At 40.2% G+C, this 17,140-nt stretch overlaps 1 protein-coding gene across 2 annotated transcripts in view; it reads left to right on the top strand.

The window, feature by feature from the left end:
* GSK3B (glycogen synthase kinase 3 beta) overlaps window positions 1-17,140 on the top strand; it is a 141,469-nt gene that overhangs the window by 78,202 nt on the left and 46,127 nt on the right. For both annotated transcript variants that reach the window (XM_042866578.1, XM_042866579.1), the window contains exons 4-6: window positions 11,237-11,347; window positions 14,295-14,425; window positions 16,299-16,405. In XM_042866578.1, coding sequence (XP_042722512.1) covers window positions 11,237-11,347; window positions 14,295-14,425; window positions 16,299-16,405 — 349 coding nt within the window. The remainder of the gene's footprint in view (window positions 1-11,236; window positions 11,348-14,294; window positions 14,426-16,298; window positions 16,406-17,140) is intronic.

Raw genomic sequence — 17,140 nt, 5'->3', positions numbered from 1 at the left:
AAGCACAGCAGGGTTTCATTTGCACATTTTACTGCTACCTTTCCTGAATTATAGACATGCTTTTTAGCATTCGAGCATTCTAAGCACTCTAGATTTATAGAACTTACATGGGCTTGGGATTTTGCCCACTGCCCGTGGGAGCCTGTACACATATATATGTATGTACTGGTGTGTCTGCAGTGCTCTGAGGTTCTGTATACCTGAGCTGACAGCAATAGGAAATTAACTGTGGCTGCCATGCAGTGGATTGGCAGAATGGGAAAGGGAAAGCACTTCCCTCCTTGTATGCAGTATTTAGGAAAGGAGGTGGCACTCCCAGGGTGACTTGATGGCAGGTCTCTGCAGTCTTATGCAGTGCACAGAGGGAGAACTCTAGATGAGCTTGCCTCTGCCTATGGAAAGCTTGCAGAACCAGCCTGCAAGAGTCAGGGAGAAATATGATATTTTTTCTTTTTTTTTTTTTTCCCCCCAATTTTTTTTTAAGCTTAGGTCATCCATTTTACCGTGCTTACCAAACAAAAGTAGAGGGAATATTTCCAGGTTATTTTTATGTCTGTTATTTTGGTGGTAGTTTGCTGGTGGTGGTTTTTCAAGTATGTAGTGATCATTTAGCATATAATCAGAAATTCTTTAACCATTATGAGTGTAAAGAGAGAAATACCATGAGGGAGGGCTTGGTTATAGCTCTGTATTTAACCAGCTTGTAACTTAGCCAGAGTGAAGTAGAACTTCATGAGACAAGCAGAAGACAGCTGCCTTGTCTGATGTCTTTCAGAAATCTTCTGCCAACAGTGGAAATGTTAAAATTTCAGAATGCTGTTCCAGGAGTCTTTGTCTAATAATAACTTAAGTAAAAGTCTTTTGTAAATCTTTAACTTGATGTTGAGCTTGAGACTGGATTTTCTACTTAGCTCTTTCAACTCCACATGGCTAATTCTTGGCAAAGCTAGTTTTGTTTTTAATAATGCACTCTGTGTCCATTACAAGTGAATCTTAATGCTTTGGGGAGTAGTTTTCTTTCACATTCTTTTCTGTTCTTCTTTGTTCATGTTTCTGCTCTGTACCTTTTGAAATTTCCACTTCCACCTCGCTGCTGACTGGGGCGAATGGGAACCAGTCCCTAGGGTGTAAGTACACCCAGCATCAACAGCAGTGTTCAGGTTGCAAGGTCTCTTTGCAGTTCTGTGCAGAATGATACATAATTGGCTTGTGAGTGTTTCCATGCTGGCAGCAGTGCATGGAGCTAACTGCAAATTAGTTTGTCATCTGCTGTTTGGGAAAAGATCTAGATAGCAGCAGGTCAGGGTTCTGAAGTGATGACTGTGGCTTGCAATTCTTGTCTGTCTTCATACAGAATTTAGCATAGATTAAACACAGATTAAAACCTAACTATGGCAGAAATGTTTCACATGTAACTAACTGCTGATCTCTTTAATTAAACAGTTTGACAGTGAAATTAATTTTGGTACCTACATACTAAACATTTTCATGTTGCCATGATTATTTCACCACTTGGTCCAAGTTGGAGCCTGCTCGGACTTCTCTCTGCTTACCTCCCTGTAAGCCCAGAGGTTTTTGTTTCTTTCTTTGTTTTAGTTCTGGGTTTTTTTTTTGTTTTTTGTTTTGTTTTGTTTTTTTTTTGCTAATAACTGAAGCTTAAATTTATGTCCAGATTCTGTCTATTTAGACAGATACTGTTGGTACTCTTTGAAAGCCTTGTGCTGAATAGTCCCTTCAGTTTATTTTAGGCATTTTTGGGAATGAGGCAACCTTAAAACGGTCTTCATTCTTGCAAAAGAGACAATTACGTTTTTTTGTTAGAAAAATTGAAGCAACAGGAAATAGATAAAATATAAAAATAAGTTCCAAGTAACACTCGATAATGGGACCACTCTTCTGCTGCATCAAACCTATAGCTACTTTATAGAGGTTCTGCCATTTGCTTGTATTTCATGCCTGTTTTTGCCAAAAGCAATCCAGCATAGCAGCAGCGAGTTCTTGTAGTAAACATAGTTTTGATTACTTCTCCTTTGTTTTCTGTGTCTGTGTGAATCCCCCTTTTCTGAGCATCTTTGGAGTTGCATTACCTTTATATAGGTATACTTTATGAAGATGTTTGTATGTGTGAGTGTGCTTGTATATGCTCACTTGTATGTATGTATGTATATTTATACATATATACCTTTACATATATAGGTTTACATACTGACTATACATTAATCATGTTTGACTAATAATTTCCAGTTTAAGATTACTCACAAAGAACATATAATATACTTTAATAAGACAGTTGACAGGCATGGCATTGAAGTTGTTTCTGTAAACTATATATGCCTCAGTTCCTTCTTCCTGTAAGTTTGCAGACATTCATCAGACCCGTTGGATAACTCAGTTCTTCCAAAGGATTACCTTAATGAATCTTCCAGAGTAGGTTCTGATTTCTTTTTTTTCCTGAGGCTTTATGAGATGACTGATAGTAGAGCACTGACTTCTGTCACTGTACTGTGCTTTTTGGTGGTCTAAAACCTGTAATTACGAGTAGTAGAAAGAAATAGAGGGGAGGAAAGAACAACTAACTGGTACATTGATTTGTGAAATGTTCTCTTTACAGAAGTAGCAGCGAGTCTTTTCCATGTGTAGTTTTGTGATTTCTGATTTTCTGAATATTCCTTGGTGAAAATGGGCATGTTTGTAGGCTAGCCAACTCTGCTGTGTTGGTTGTAGTTTTGGTATTCTGCTTTATGGTATGGTCTTGAACAAGAGACCCAGTTTGGGCAGCTCAAGGAGATCAGACCATATTAGGAAGTCACACTTTGTTTGATTTTGGTTCCTTTTCCTTAATTTCAAGGACTGCTTTGTGTGTAGCATGATAGATAAATGTAAATGTTGTAGTGAAGCATGGAGTAGTCTTGCAGCCTGCCCCATTTAGGTTTCAGCAGCACAGAGCTTTTGAACCGTGCTCTAAGTTAGAGTGGTATTTCCTAACTGTCAGGTTTTCCTGTGTGAATGTTTGAGAGTTTGGATCCATGTCCAAAAGAGGGAGAGGGGTCACTGGAAAGATTTCTTCATGCATCAAATTGTATAAAAGTAAACTAAATATTGGTTTTGTTGGTAATTGCATCTCTGGTTATGTAGCTTTTTTTCTTGTCAAGGTAGCTTGTTATTCAGAGTCATCAAAGTGTATTTGAAAGATCATAAATATGCAATATGCTTGCTTTTTTCTGGAGGCTGAGCTGGCCCATCTGCATCTTTTAATTGATCTTTAATCTTATTTAGCCTTAGTGTAACAGCTTGCAGCTGAAAGTCCATGCAAACTCAGGGTAGAAATTTTCTCCCATAGGCTGAGGTTTAAAATTAATGTGCAGGGCATGGTGCACAGCAGTTTGTAGGTGTGGCTGAGTGCGTGTCTCAAATGTGCTTTGGCAGCAGGTTACTAAGCTACAAAGAAGAAATTTGGAAGAAGGGAGTGACTGGCTGATTTGAAAGTTTGGGCCTTGCTGAACAGCTGTTATTTCTCTAGGTTCACATCCCTGCTATGGTGAGGCGCATCCTCACCTTCAGAGGCATGAACATCACCGTCCTTTCTTGCAGAAATGACCAAAAAAAAACCACCTTGGTTTTGTGCAGTATTCACACATGATAGAGCCTCGAGTCCAACTGCAAATAGATAGAGACTGTGTGAATGCTTTTCACCAGCCCAATCAAGTGCTGAAGGGCTGTTGCTACAGATGAGTTTAGTCATTATGATCCATTTAATCCTTGGCAGATCTGCTGTGGTGTCAACAAAGGAACAATTAATGCCAATTATTATGAGTTCGTGATGTTGGTATCGTTAGTCCTTGCCTAAGGCTGGCCACACTTGTTTCAAAAAGAGCACCAGTCATCAGATAATGATTATCAGTTACTGCTGCTAGGGCTAGCAACATGCTGGGAATTTCCTCAGCTATACCTAAGAGCAGTCTCTGGTTTTGAGTAGATTTTGTTACTAGAAATTGCAGTTATGCCCCTCTGCAGCAGGGCTTTGCAGTAGGCAGCAGAATCCTCAGTGTGGACAGTGCCTGCTGTGGAAATGGGAAGCTCTGATTTCACTGGGTCTATTAAAAGTCCATTATGCCTGGTGAGTCACTTTTATCTTCTCAGATCATTCTTCCACCAGTTCTAGCTGTTCCTCGCAGCTGGGCTTGTTCAGCCTGGAGAAAAGAAGGCTAGGAGGTGACCTTGCAGCCTTCCAGTACCTAAAGGGAGCCTACAAACAGGAGGGGAATCAACTCTTTGAAAGGGTAGATAACAGTAGGACAAGGGGAAATGGTTTTAAGTTGAAGGAGGAAAGATTCAGGTTAGATATCAGATGGAAGTTTTTTGCCAAGAGAGTGGTGAGGTGCTGGAACAGCTGCCCAGAGAGGTTGTGAATGCCCCATCCCTGGAGGTATTCAAGGCCGGGTTGGATGGGGCCCTGAGAAGCCTGGTCTAGTATTAGGTTTGGAGGTTGGAGCTTGATGATCCTTGAGGTCCCTTCCAAGGCATACTGTGATTCTTTGATTCTCATGGCAAGGTAGGTATGCAGGACAGCTCAGTCAGCCCAACTTTCTCCACTAATTTCCATCTATCTACAGATTTGTTGCCAGCCTGCAGCATAATGTCTAAAGATGTGATTCAAATGGCCACAGATCACTTGTGTTAAAGATCAAAATCAATTCCACCTTTCAGATATTGGGTGGCTCCTTCCATCTTCGTAGAAATATTTGTCCTTGGAATTAAAACAAAAATCCTAAGGACTTTACAGGGTGTGGAATAAACAAGATAGGCAGGGACTCCCAAATGGTCTTCAGGCAGGACTTTTTTCCTTAATGTTGTCATCTTATGTGGGAAAAACCATGACAGAAAACTTTTTCAATGGAGGGAAGAAGTGTTGCCTTAGAACACAAGGCTTAGAACATCACCTAAATGTAGTCTCTTCAAATGATTCAACAACTACTTTAGAGTCAGACCTAGGTAAGATCTTAAATGTGAATTATATTGATTGGCCTGATTTCTGTTGTTACACTGCCATTACAGCTGATCTGGTAGGCATCTCCTGCCTCAGAGTGTATCTTGCTGAAGGATAGTATTATAAGCCAGTTTGGGAATTTTCTGACAGACAGATGTGGGAATAGAAAGCATGGGACCCACATAATTTCTGAAATTCTGTCATAGAATCACGAAGTTGGAAAGGACCTGCAAGATCGTTTAGTCATACCATCTTCCCATCACCATTGCTGCCACAAGCACTAAACCGTATCTCGTAGCTCCTCATCCAGACGCCTCTTGAACACCGCCAGGGATAATGACTCCACCACCTCCCTGGGCAGCCATTCCAGTGCCTGACCACTCTGAGAGAAATAGTTCTTCCTTATGTCTAACCTAAACCTCCTCTGGTACAACTTGTGGCCATTTCCTCGGGTCCTGTTTGTTGCCTTGGAGAAGAGGCCAAACCCCTCCTCATCACAGCCTCCCTTCAGGAAGTTGTAGAGTGCAATGAGGTCTCCCGAGCCTCCTCTTCTCCAGACTGAACAATCCCAGCTCCCTCAGCCGCTCCTCATAAGACTTGTTGCTCCAGACCCCTCACCAGTTTCACTGCCCTTCTCTGGACACGTTCCAGAGCCTCAGAGTCTTTCTTGTAGTGAGGGGCCCAAGACAACACAATACTCGATGTGCAGCCTCACCAGTGCTGAGTACAGGGGGCTGATCACCTCCCTGCTCCTGCTGGCCACACTATTTCTAATGCAGGCCAGGATGCTATTGGCCCTCTTGGCCACCTGGGCACACTGTGGGCTCATGTTCAGCCGAGCATCAACCAACACCCCCAGGTCCCTTTCCTCTTCACAGTCATCCAGCCACTCAGCCCCAAGCCTATAGCACTGCATGGGGCTGTTGTGGCCCAAGTGCAGGACCCGACACTTGGCCTTGTTAAACCTCATCCCATTCACCTCAGCCCAGCAATCCAGCCTATCCAGATCCCTCTGCAGGGCCTCCCTACCCTCAGGAGATCGACACCACCTCCCAGCTTGGTGTCATCTGCAAGCTTACTGAGGGTGCACTCAATCCCCTCATCTAGGTCATCAATAAAGATATTAAAGAAGATATGCCCTGGTACCGACCCTTGGGGGACACCACTTGAAATGGGTCACCAGCTGGACTTAACTCCATTCACCACGACCCGCTGGGCATGGCCTCTAGCCAGTTCCTTGCCCAAAGAATGGTATACCTGTCCTTAGGCACTCAGGGAATATTACCTAGTAATTATGATGCTAATAAAAATAGAGGTGTATTTCTGAAATGTGGTTGTAAACTGCAAGTACAGACATGCTTATGTGGCCACTGGATGTCACCATTCCTTCATCTAAATAAGGGCAATTCCAGCATTTTTTGCATTTAAGGATTTTTCCAGAATGTCATGGCTACCAAGTAGTTAGAGTAGGAAGCCTGAAATTTCTTGCTTTGTCTATGAAAGCTGCTCCAAAGGCTTTGTATCTTTAAAGTAGTATGGCAGCATTTAAGATAAGAGGAGAAAGGTGTGTCTCTTACTCTGCTTGGAAAAAGCGGGTGAAGTATGTGCTGGTTGTAGCTGTAAGAAAAGGTAAATCAGTCCTTCAGAGTGTAGTTCTGTGTTTAGGATTTCTGAATGCAGAGTTGGTTTAAGAAACTCTTGTGTTGTTCATTTCTACTAAGCGGTGCTCATACAGTTGATCATCTGAAAACTATCTCAGAGAAATGAGTTGGGATTTGAAAGAAAGAGGAAAATAAGGGAGGGGAGGAAAATACACCTGGAAACGCCACAATTGCCACCTCACTGTTGCTAACCTGGCTGATGGAGACTGAAATGAGCATGTTCATTGCTCTTTCCAGACACTGACCAGTAAGTTCAGTCACCGTGGAAGACAGAGTAAATAGATTCAGTACTTTTTATTGTATTATGTTACACCCAGGCATTCTCTGTAGGGTCAAGGGAGGACTGCCAATTCATGGGAACTTCTGATGACGTCCCAGATATTGATGCATTCTTCAAAATATGCCCTGTGATGTTCTTGCCTTCAGCCTGTCCTTTGGCATTTAAGAAACCACTAGTTTCTGAAGATGTGTTTCTGTCATCACATTGGTGGTGAATAAGGGACTTACTTGCACTGGGACTGAGATGTGTCAGTTGCAGTTTTTCATGCACACGTTCCAAATGCAGTATGGGCAATATCTGGGAGGAAAAAAAACATCCTAGAAAGCACCTAGAGTTAGTTTAAGTTTGTTGAGAAGGGAGATTCACAGAGGAGAAATATTCTCTCCCTGCCAGAAACAATCCAGAAGAGCAAACCTTTTAATTCAGTAGCTAATGGTTTATACTGAACATAGTGAATGCCAGCAGGATAGCCTTAAACAGTTTTGCATTTGTAGATTGAAGGACAGAAGAGTTTTAAAAGTGGAATTTGTGACTTCCAGAGGCCTTTTATGTGTTTGTAAAACAGCGTTTTTACTTTCACCAGGTCTTCAGCCATGCGGTATTTAACATTCATGTGCTGGAGAAGTTGTATTGCAGCCTGTTTGATTTCTGATTTCTGACACAAAAGATTCAACAACATTTTGGCTTCTGTATCCTACTCATGCTGCTCACTGTGGCACAGTTTGTATTGGTATTTATTTATGCAAAGTGTTTCCAACTGGAGTGAAATGGTGCTTCAGTTATTGGTTCTTGAGAGATACGGACTGGTTCAGTGACAAGGCCATGGTTATTTTGCTCTGAATCTTTTAAGTGTTCAGAAGCAGCATGTGTCAGCTGAGAATTTATCTGCCAAGTGACAAAAAACAACTTCTAACATTTGATACAATTGACAGTAAACGATTGCAGTGCTGAAGTCAAAATCCTAATGGAATGCATTGATCCTGTATTTCAGGATCCAGCTCCTCTGTGCACCCTTTTTTAAAAGAGTATATATAGAACATTACAACCTGAGCAGCAGGCATAGGAAAGTGTTGCTGAACACTTGACCTGTTGAGGAAGGCTAATAATCTTTTCAATCCCAACTTCTGTAGGAAAAAAAACATAATCTTATGTTTGTTTTCTGCAAATGATTTCTATGATGCAGCCTCCTCCAAACCATTCTGGTCTCTGTAGGTATGTGAGATAGGCTCCTGGTGGGTTGGTTACTTTGGCTGATTCCCAGCCCAGCAATTTTGGAACAGTAGTGTGGAAACAAGTCACGTGCAGAATATGTGGTGAGGTCTGAAAAAGGCCTGTAATGGAAAGATAAGCCTTGATCCATTCTCTTGATCCTCAAACAGTTGCCCTCATTTGGTGAGCTCTTTGCGCTAGCCCTGTTTCCTGTTGTACTATATTTGGGTCACTGGAAAAATATGTGTTTAGGAGGAATGCATGAGGTAGGCACACCAGCTTACATCATCCTCAGAGCTTGTCAGGCCATGACTGCTTTCTAGCTCACACTGAATCTTGTTCAGAAAATCCAGATAATTTGGTTGTTATTTTTGTCCCGATCATGCTCACAGAGAAGGGTTCTTGAAACCTGTTCTCCTAAGTGTTTATCAGATTCGTACTAGGTAACATCAGGAGGAGGTAGGTCAGAACACTCAAGTCGTCTTTAATTCATGAGCATAGCTATTTAGGGCACTTCTGAAGTGTCAGTTGCTTGTGGTAGGAGTGAAGTATGTTGCTTCTTACATAGCTAACACTGTAAGGCTTGCCTTTATAGTTGCGTATTAAAGTTTTGGGTGCATCAGACGTGTAGATCTAGGTAACGTGTTTGCTGGCGGGGGGAAGAGATATTCCTGTTCCATCCTGTGTAGATTTTAACATGTAACATACACAGAAACAGCAGCATGTAGTTTCTTCAAATACTGTGGGTAACATCAAAACTCTCAGGGATTTGATTGGGTGGGTGGCAGATCTCCATCTGCCATAGAAGTGCTTTAATCTTTTTGTGCCTGTGTCACATCGTGCCACTGAAGTAGTCCTGTTTCCAACAGATTGCAAAGTAAAAAATCAAAATGGAGGAGAGAAAAGTAAAACAGATGGTAGGAACTAAAAGAGTTGTTTAATTCATATAACGCAGTTCTGTGAAGGTTTTAGTGGTAATGTGTTATTTGTATATACCTCCTTTTGCTTGTGCTGTGAGAGGATGATGAAATCACTACAATTCCATTGTTACTCATTTTTTTTCTGTCAAATCTGTCATGAAGGTCTTTTTGGTACATGGAACATAAACCTCAGTAGCAGAGAGTTTGGCACAGTGACTTGTTACACATATGACTGCTGCTCTCTATTAGGTTGAGCAGTCCATACATTCATCAAGTTGTATCTACACTGAATCAAGCGTATCCTCATTTTCAAGAGACTGTTTTCTCTTTTGGCCTGCTACGCATAAGTTAACCTGAATTTTTCAGAGAATATATTGTATTATTAATAATACCATGAAAATTCTGTCCCAAGTAGATGTTGTGTTGGATTTGTGTCAACTGGAAGTGAAGGGCAAAAGAACAGTTGCTGCAGAAGGAAAAGTGCTGAAGTACAAGTAGGACGAGTTTTTCATGTGATTGCACACCTGTGGAGTTCTAGAGCCATTTGGTATTGCCTTTGGTGTTCGTCCCTCGGTGTCCATGTTCTGGCTTGTTCCCCAGGTTCCATGATGCTTTGACCCAGTTCTCAGGACAGGGGAGGGAGGCCCCAGGACAGGCAGGTTTTCTGGTGCTGCTTTTCCTTCTCTGTGTTGCACAATTCCAATAAGAGCAGACGCAAGCCAGTGGGTCATCGGCACTCGCATAGCACGGGTGCTGTTACTGCTGTTGTTTAAGCAACAGTACTTAAAGGAGAATATCTTTTTGTAGGGAAGAGTGTTGTAAGCAGGGCCTTGCATGGTGACTTGGCCTGTTAGGAGCCATTGGTGAGAGCTACTGAGATGTGAAAGTACCAGTGTTTATTGTCCAGTAGTGATGACCATAGACTTTGCATATCCGGTATTTGAGGTGTTGCAGTGTTACCACAAAACGTTTACGTCAACAGCAAGATCCTGGCTACTTGCTCAGACAGAACGTGGTGAGAGTGCACACCACACTGTGCTCTAAGTCATTAGGTAACAGTAGTGTTATTAAATTGAAGCTGAATGAGGTTTGTTTTTGAAATTGAGCAGTGTTAAGATCAATAGGCAGTAGGCCTACTGACAAGCTGAATACCTGGGAGCTCTGTAGCGTCATCCATGTAGAGTCTCTCCATCTCACCTTTTCCTGTGGAAAAGCACTGCAAGCACAGAAGTATACCTCTGCTTAATTCAACTGGCTTTCAAACGTAGTCTTTTAGGTTGATATAATTAATGGGGGGGGGAGGGGGGGAGTGTATAATTAAATGTATTTGCAGCCCTGATGCTTCGCACAGAAGACTGCATTAAAATATCAGAAGTCTTTTTAAGACCTGTTTTACCACTGAAATAATCCCATCCCCAATTAGACACTATGTGATTACAGTACTATGTCATTTAATTCTCCTTTGTTGCTTCTTTCCTTTGCTAACAAACTCTGTGACAAAGTACCTTATTATAAAGCTACTTTTGTTGTTTCTCAGTATTACATTCACTCAAACCTCTAACTTAATTCCAGATGTTAGAAACGCAGACTCAAGAATCATTTTTATTTTGTTCTGTTTTACTGGAATTAGTTTGTAGGCTTAAGTTGGACAAAATTGGGGCATTAAAATGCTTATTTAACAAAATGGCCATGAATATTAACGCTAGCTTGCTGTCTATGAATGGATAGCAGTAATCAGTTATAATTACTAATCTCTTAATTGTTAGGAATTCACTAAGATTAAAGCAACATTTCCAAAATATATGGCGTTTTAAAACTTTTTAAATATGTATTTGTATGGTATGAGTTTGGGAATTCTAAGTTTGCCCTTGAGTTTCCCCAGGGAAAGAGACTAATATTTCAAGGTGGTGTCCCATAATGAAAATAATAATGAATGGACATCATTGTCCTTATTTATAATTAGAAGATACATTACGGTTGAGGCCATATAGAGTAGTGTGACCTTAAACGTAAGTTTGACTTAGATATTAGAGTACGGTGCTAAGCCGAAAGGGAAGACAATTTGCTGGCACACTTACTAAAGATGTTTCCCAACCTGTCAGCTTTTTTTGAATGCTTTTAGTGTTCTTCATGCTTCAAGATAATTATTGATTTATTTTTTTCTTCTATTCTCTTTCAGAAAGATGAAGTGTACCTCAACTTGGTGCTGGACTATGTTCCTGAAACAGTATACAGAGTTGCCAGACATTATAGTCGGGCCAAACAAACACTCCCTATGATTTATGTCAAGGTAGGTAACTAATAACTGTGGTTAGATGAAGAGGTATATTATAGGAATGAACTCTCTGAATACCTATTTTCTCTCATAATTAGTTTTCTGAAGATTTTAGAATTATGTGTGTCTTGAGGCAAGAAACAAAAAAGATCAGAAGATGTATTTGTTAGAGTGAAGGAAGAGTAGAGGCAGGAGGCTTAACTTCCTTTCAGCACCTGATTTCTCACTTTAGAGAAATGTCAGAATGGTTAAGGGGAGGTCTGGGAAGTGTGGGGTGTTTTGTTTTCATATAGCTTAGAGTCTGACCAGCTAGATTCCCAGCTTCAGCTTTCAGAGATGATGATGACGAAGTAGTACAAAGATCAAGAATTTAAAGAGAATGTCAGGAAGAATGCTATTCTCTTATGTGTTATCTTCTTCCTTTGCCTGGTAACTAGGTAAGAGCTCTTGTGCCTCTGATGAAGGAATGAAAGGTGTGCTTTTGTCTCCTTCCCTATATGTGGAGCTCACTGCCTTTACCACTTGTGTTGAAGAGTGGGAGATGTTTTTATGCACATTTTAGCCTCAAAACCTCAATTTAGCTGTCTTTATCTTTTATTGTCCTTTGTAGAGTAGTTAAAGATGAATAAAGCTTCATTTTTTTGTCTAGTATGGGACCCATCTGGGTCTCATAATTCTATTTCGTTTATTGTGGTGAGCACAATTTGCATGCTAATGAATGATCGTGGAATCATAGAGTATTGGAAGAGATCACTGAGTCCAGTGTTGTTAACTTGAATTTAACTTATTAACATTACACACAGATAACATAAAATTGAAATGAGCAAAAAGTTTCTGATTTGTATTGATTTCTAAAGGCTCATCTTTAAATGCCTAATGCTTAACATTAGGGTGGGCTGAAGAGTACCTTTTAATTTGATTGAAAAAATGAATGTTGCAAAAAGTAATTATTCCAGTAACAAAGTGTATGATTACCCAGTATACCAAAACTGAAAATTAAGTGTCTTGGCAATAGCCAGCACTGTTCCCTGTTTTCAAGAAAGCACAGGATATTAACATTCAGCAGTAAGAATTTCTACTGCAAGGTAATTCCTGTGCTTGGCCTGTTGGTGGAACAATATGTCCTCAGGTTATAAGTGCCACAAAACTTGTTAGCCTAGCTTTTGATAAATTATTCATTTATTTTTGTTCTAATTGCTGTTAATTATGACAACTTTGAAAAAATGGTCTGTAAGTATCCTGTGAGAGAGAATTCTCCTTCACCCATTTCATCTTCCTTGATATTTGGCACTTCCCTTTCCATGTGGCCAAGAAGTCTGTTCTTACCTTGTTTTTCTGACAAGGCAAGCCTATTTCAGCCTGATGTTTTAAAAGAGACTTCCATGGCATTAGAACTTTTGCAAGTGGAAGCTACCTTGGCAATCAGATCGTACCCATTTGTTCACTTTTGATTGATATGTAGGAAGGCAGAGAGCTCCTCTTTCCTAGGTAACGAAGAAACTGCTCATACAACTACAAGAATATTTTCTAATAATCTTTTTGTTAGTTTTTATTAGCAGCCTCTAACATTCTGTAATACATTTGTGGAAGTTCTGGATTTGTTGTATTGAGATGGAGCGCATACTTCATGAGCACTGCATGCATTGACTTGACTCGCCAACTTAGAGCAATCTTCCAAATTATTTTGCAATACACTTGCACAATAAGTACCTGCCATGTCCAGAACAGACAATTCAGAAAATGTTTGTTTGTTTACTTTTCTTTGTGCAGGTATCTGGTTTTGAAAAAACAAATGTGGAAACTGAAAACATAGAGCTGGTAGTCAGACAGTTCTTTTCCTTGTGCCTGCTTCTATCTTCCCTGCCAAAAACTAAAAGAAAAAAAAAAAAAAAAAAAAAAAAAAGGCAGTGGGGGGAGTGTAAATACAAAGATAGTGTTGAAAGTGAAGCAAACATGAGTTGATACCAATGTCTAGCGATTGCACCTGGTTTTACAGACCACTGAAGCTGATGCAGGGAGAATGAGCCCATGAAAATGGGAAGGTGCAACACCAGAGCAATTTCCAGCCTATAGGCTTATTACACATCATTGGAATGATTTTGGAAAACCTGAGGGACACAAGAAAGCTATGAAATAACCTGTCTGCCTGTTAAGCCTTGGTTTTCCCCATGTCTTAATGACTGTCTGTGCTATACAGCTCTAATTATGTCCAGCAGCTCCTTATTCCTTGCAGCCAAATATGTGGACAGCCCTGCCTTACCCCGTCATTTTGCCGTGGCAGGTTCTCAGCTTGCTGTGTTCTTTATTGCTTAAAAGTTGGCCAGCCTTGGAAGGGGGAACAGAGCAAACTCGCTGCTAGCAGACTTGTTTGCCTTGCCTCATATAAAATTGTCTTCAGTTGGCCTCTCTTTTTGCCTGGAGGTTTGAAATTAGAAAGAGTCTGCCCCTTGACTAGAACAAGCTAGGAGATTCGTTCAGGTGTCAGGCTGAAACACTGCCATATTCCTTGGACAGCATTTCATACCCTATTAATAACTTCCTTTGCTAAAGGGTTTTTCTTTTTTACTAACCTGGAATACCTCATTTCTGTGAAGAGGCTGATTTATAAAGTAAATGCAGACTTCTATATGTTTTCTGTGAGTACCATCATTGCTTGCTCTGTGGTTATTTATATATATTGGAAAGCTGGCACAATTATTTCTTTGGAATTGTGCTCATTTTCAAAAGGACAATTTGAACCTCATGTGGACATTGTGAACTTTTGTGACAAAGAGGAAGATGTGCCAGTTCCTGGGCTTTCCCTGTCTCCACAGGACTGACCTAAATTCATCAGGGCCTTTTTAGTTCTTTTCTTTATTTTGAGTGGTTCTGTTTTTCACTCTAATAGAGTTACGTGTTAATTGAGTTGTTTAGCTTGTTTTGGCTGGGAAAGCATACCTTACACTATATTTCTGTGTTCTAGTTGTACATGTATCAGCTGTTCCGGAGTTTAGCCTATATCCATTCCTTTGGGATCTGCCACCGGGATATAAAACCACAAAACCTCTTGCTGGACCCTGATACAGCTGTCCTTAAACTCTGCGACTTCGGAAGGTAAGCTTGTTTATGGCCTGAAGCCTGAGGAGTCAGATTTATTTTGAAACAAATCTGGTGAAATTTTGCAGAACTCTTGTGTTCCTCTGAAGTTTATTGCTTGTAGGTTTTTAATGGAGAAATTAACATCAGAGTGTTTTCTTTTTAAAATGAGCTCATAAGAAAAAAAGAAAAGAAATGGTGAAGGGTGTCAAATAGGGAACAAAATTCAAGCCGGTTATTTGTGCAGATTAAATAATAATAATAATAATAAAGTAAATAAGCCATTGATAGGGAAAATACTGTGCCATGGAGAAATAATGCTGAACAGTAGAGTAAAGCGTATGGAAGAAAGGATAGGCAGAGTGACATAGTAACCTGAAAAGGCTAATGCTACCTTATTAGTCTATTTATGTTGGTCTGCTGATTCATCTAATATTTCAAATACTGTAGAGGATCAAGTTCAGCAGCAGCAATTCTAATTGCAGATAGTGGACACCTGTATCCTAGTTTCCAGTGGCATATTTTTTCCTGTTCTGTTCAAGTGATTCAGTTGAACAAGTGAGTCCAGCCCTAATCTAGAAAGTAAAACTGACACAGAAGTTCTAGATATCCACGCTGAGAAAGGAAACTGATTTGTTCCTGAAGTTCAGTCTTCAGATTGTGCTGTAACTTTGCAGGCTAAAATAGCCAGGTCATACATGTGAGAGGTCACTGAAATTGCTGTTGCTAAATTTGCTTGCCTGTAGTGAGTGGGAATGTCAGATGGTGATTACTCAAGCAGTGCATCGTCACGCCTCATGGTTTGGGAATCTCCTTCCTAGCTCTACATCACAAGCAATGGAGCAAAATAGGAATCACACTTAAACTTGAAGTAACAGTGCATAAACAGGTTGTACCTCTAGCTGTTAGAAATCTGAATTGTTAATTGTAGTTTCTGTATCAGAAAGCTGTAGGCAAAACTGAGACTTTTTAAAACCATCTAATTGGGTGGTGGAGCTCTTCCTTCTCTCAGAGGCTCAGTGTTGGATTTGGCTGGGATTTGTTGCCACTTAGTGGAATGTATTGTGCTTCCAAAAGAGCAGGTTGATTTCCATATCCTTGCTATCAAAAGCATGGTATTAATTAAGAAAGAAATATAACATAGACTCATGTTCCAGAGGTAACGTGCTGTTGTGTTTCTAAAGAAACTCGCCGTTATGGTTGTGGCAGTACTGTATGTTAGATGCTTTGTGGCAGTGTAAATCTAGCAACTGCAAAGGTGAATAAAGATACAGGTGTGATTTTTGTATTTGAAGAATGTGCATTAGACAAAGTACCTAAAACTGAATTCACTGTGTTCACTTCTATATGAAGCCTTCATGTTTATCTCGGACTAATAACACGTGCCTGCACCAGCAAACTTGTTTTTACCTTTGTCTTCGTGCCCACTTAGCCTCATGACACACTCCCTTAAACAGGAAAAAGCCAGAATATTATGAAAGCTTAAGAAAATAAAAGTAATAATAGGAAGTACTCTGTTCTGGTGAGTACCCAGGGCTTTTGAACCTTGAAAGGTGGCTACATCTGGCTGAGCTGTATACTGTCATCTTCGACTTTGTACGCAAGCTTTTCAACACATCAAACTTTCCAGACAACTGCCAACCAAAATCCTGACTCTGTTTATCCTCCAAATTCTAGTCAGCATTTCCTTTGCTGTGTCTACTGTAAGGTAGCTGCCTGGTGGGCTGATTTCACAATAAATCAAGTCTGTGCCTTGTGTCAGCTTGGAACACAGTAATTTAGCGTTTAGGACTCGGGGGTGGTGAGGAGTGCTAAGGTTTAATACCAGTCTGCATTAAAATACACTGAAGCTTTTTGTTTCTAAAATATTATTGATTTGTTTCTATTTCAGTGCAAAACAGCTGGTTCGTGGAGAACCTAATGTTTCATACATCTGCTCTCGGTACTACAGGGCACCAGAGTTGATCTTTGGAGCCACCGATTATACCTCCAGTATAGGTATGTGTATGTATTTGTTGAAGTCTGTACCAGCTGCATGGGTTTTTATTCCGTAGTTAAGAGTAAAGGATTGCAAGAGGCAGAATTTTGTTGTAAACGGGCAGACACCACTTAGCAAAGTACACATCTTTTGGGGGGCTGTTGCAATTTCTGCACTTCTTGAGATTTCAATGTCAATTATATAATTAAAATGACGCTTGTTCGTCTTTAGTCTGGGATGAAATCTGATTCAAAAAAAAGCATTTTCAAGTTCTCCAGGTAGTTTTGCTGTTCAATTTAAAAGTAGGTACAAGAGAGAGATAAAACTAAAAAGTATTTGATGACTTAACTATAAAGAAGGGCTATATAAAGAATAGAAGCTATTATCCTGCTTCTGGTATGTTGTGATTTAGACCCAAATAATTTTGTAGCTTGTTTGCTTGGCTTTCAGTGAAGTGTTTTTAGTGGGAGAGAAAATGCGGGGTGATGTTTGGCTTTAAACTCTCTTGGTAGGTTTAACATAACATATATGGCAGTGTTTCAGATTCTGCTAATTAATTCTGTTAACATTTGTTGTCCCTTACTCATTAATTGTCAACGTGAATAAGACTTTTTTTTTTTTTTTGTAAATACTGGGCATTCAGCTGCGTTGTGGAAATGCTAGGGAAGCTGAAGGTTTAGGCAGAGGACAGAAAATAACCAGGTGTGCATACAGCAGTCTCAGAAAGTTGCTCAAGGTGAACAGCAATGTTGTTG

The sequence above is a fragment of the Lagopus leucura genome, unplaced genomic scaffold, assembly GCF_019238085.1.
Source record: "Lagopus leucura isolate 7727_CA_CO unplaced genomic scaffold, USGS_WTPT01 Super-Scaffold_100001, whole genome shotgun sequence".
In the NCBI taxonomy this organism is placed as follows: Eukaryota; Metazoa; Chordata; class Aves; order Galliformes; family Phasianidae; genus Lagopus; species Lagopus leucura.
Note: the sequence above shows the minus strand (reverse complement) of the source record. Positions and strands in the feature narration are given on the sequence as shown.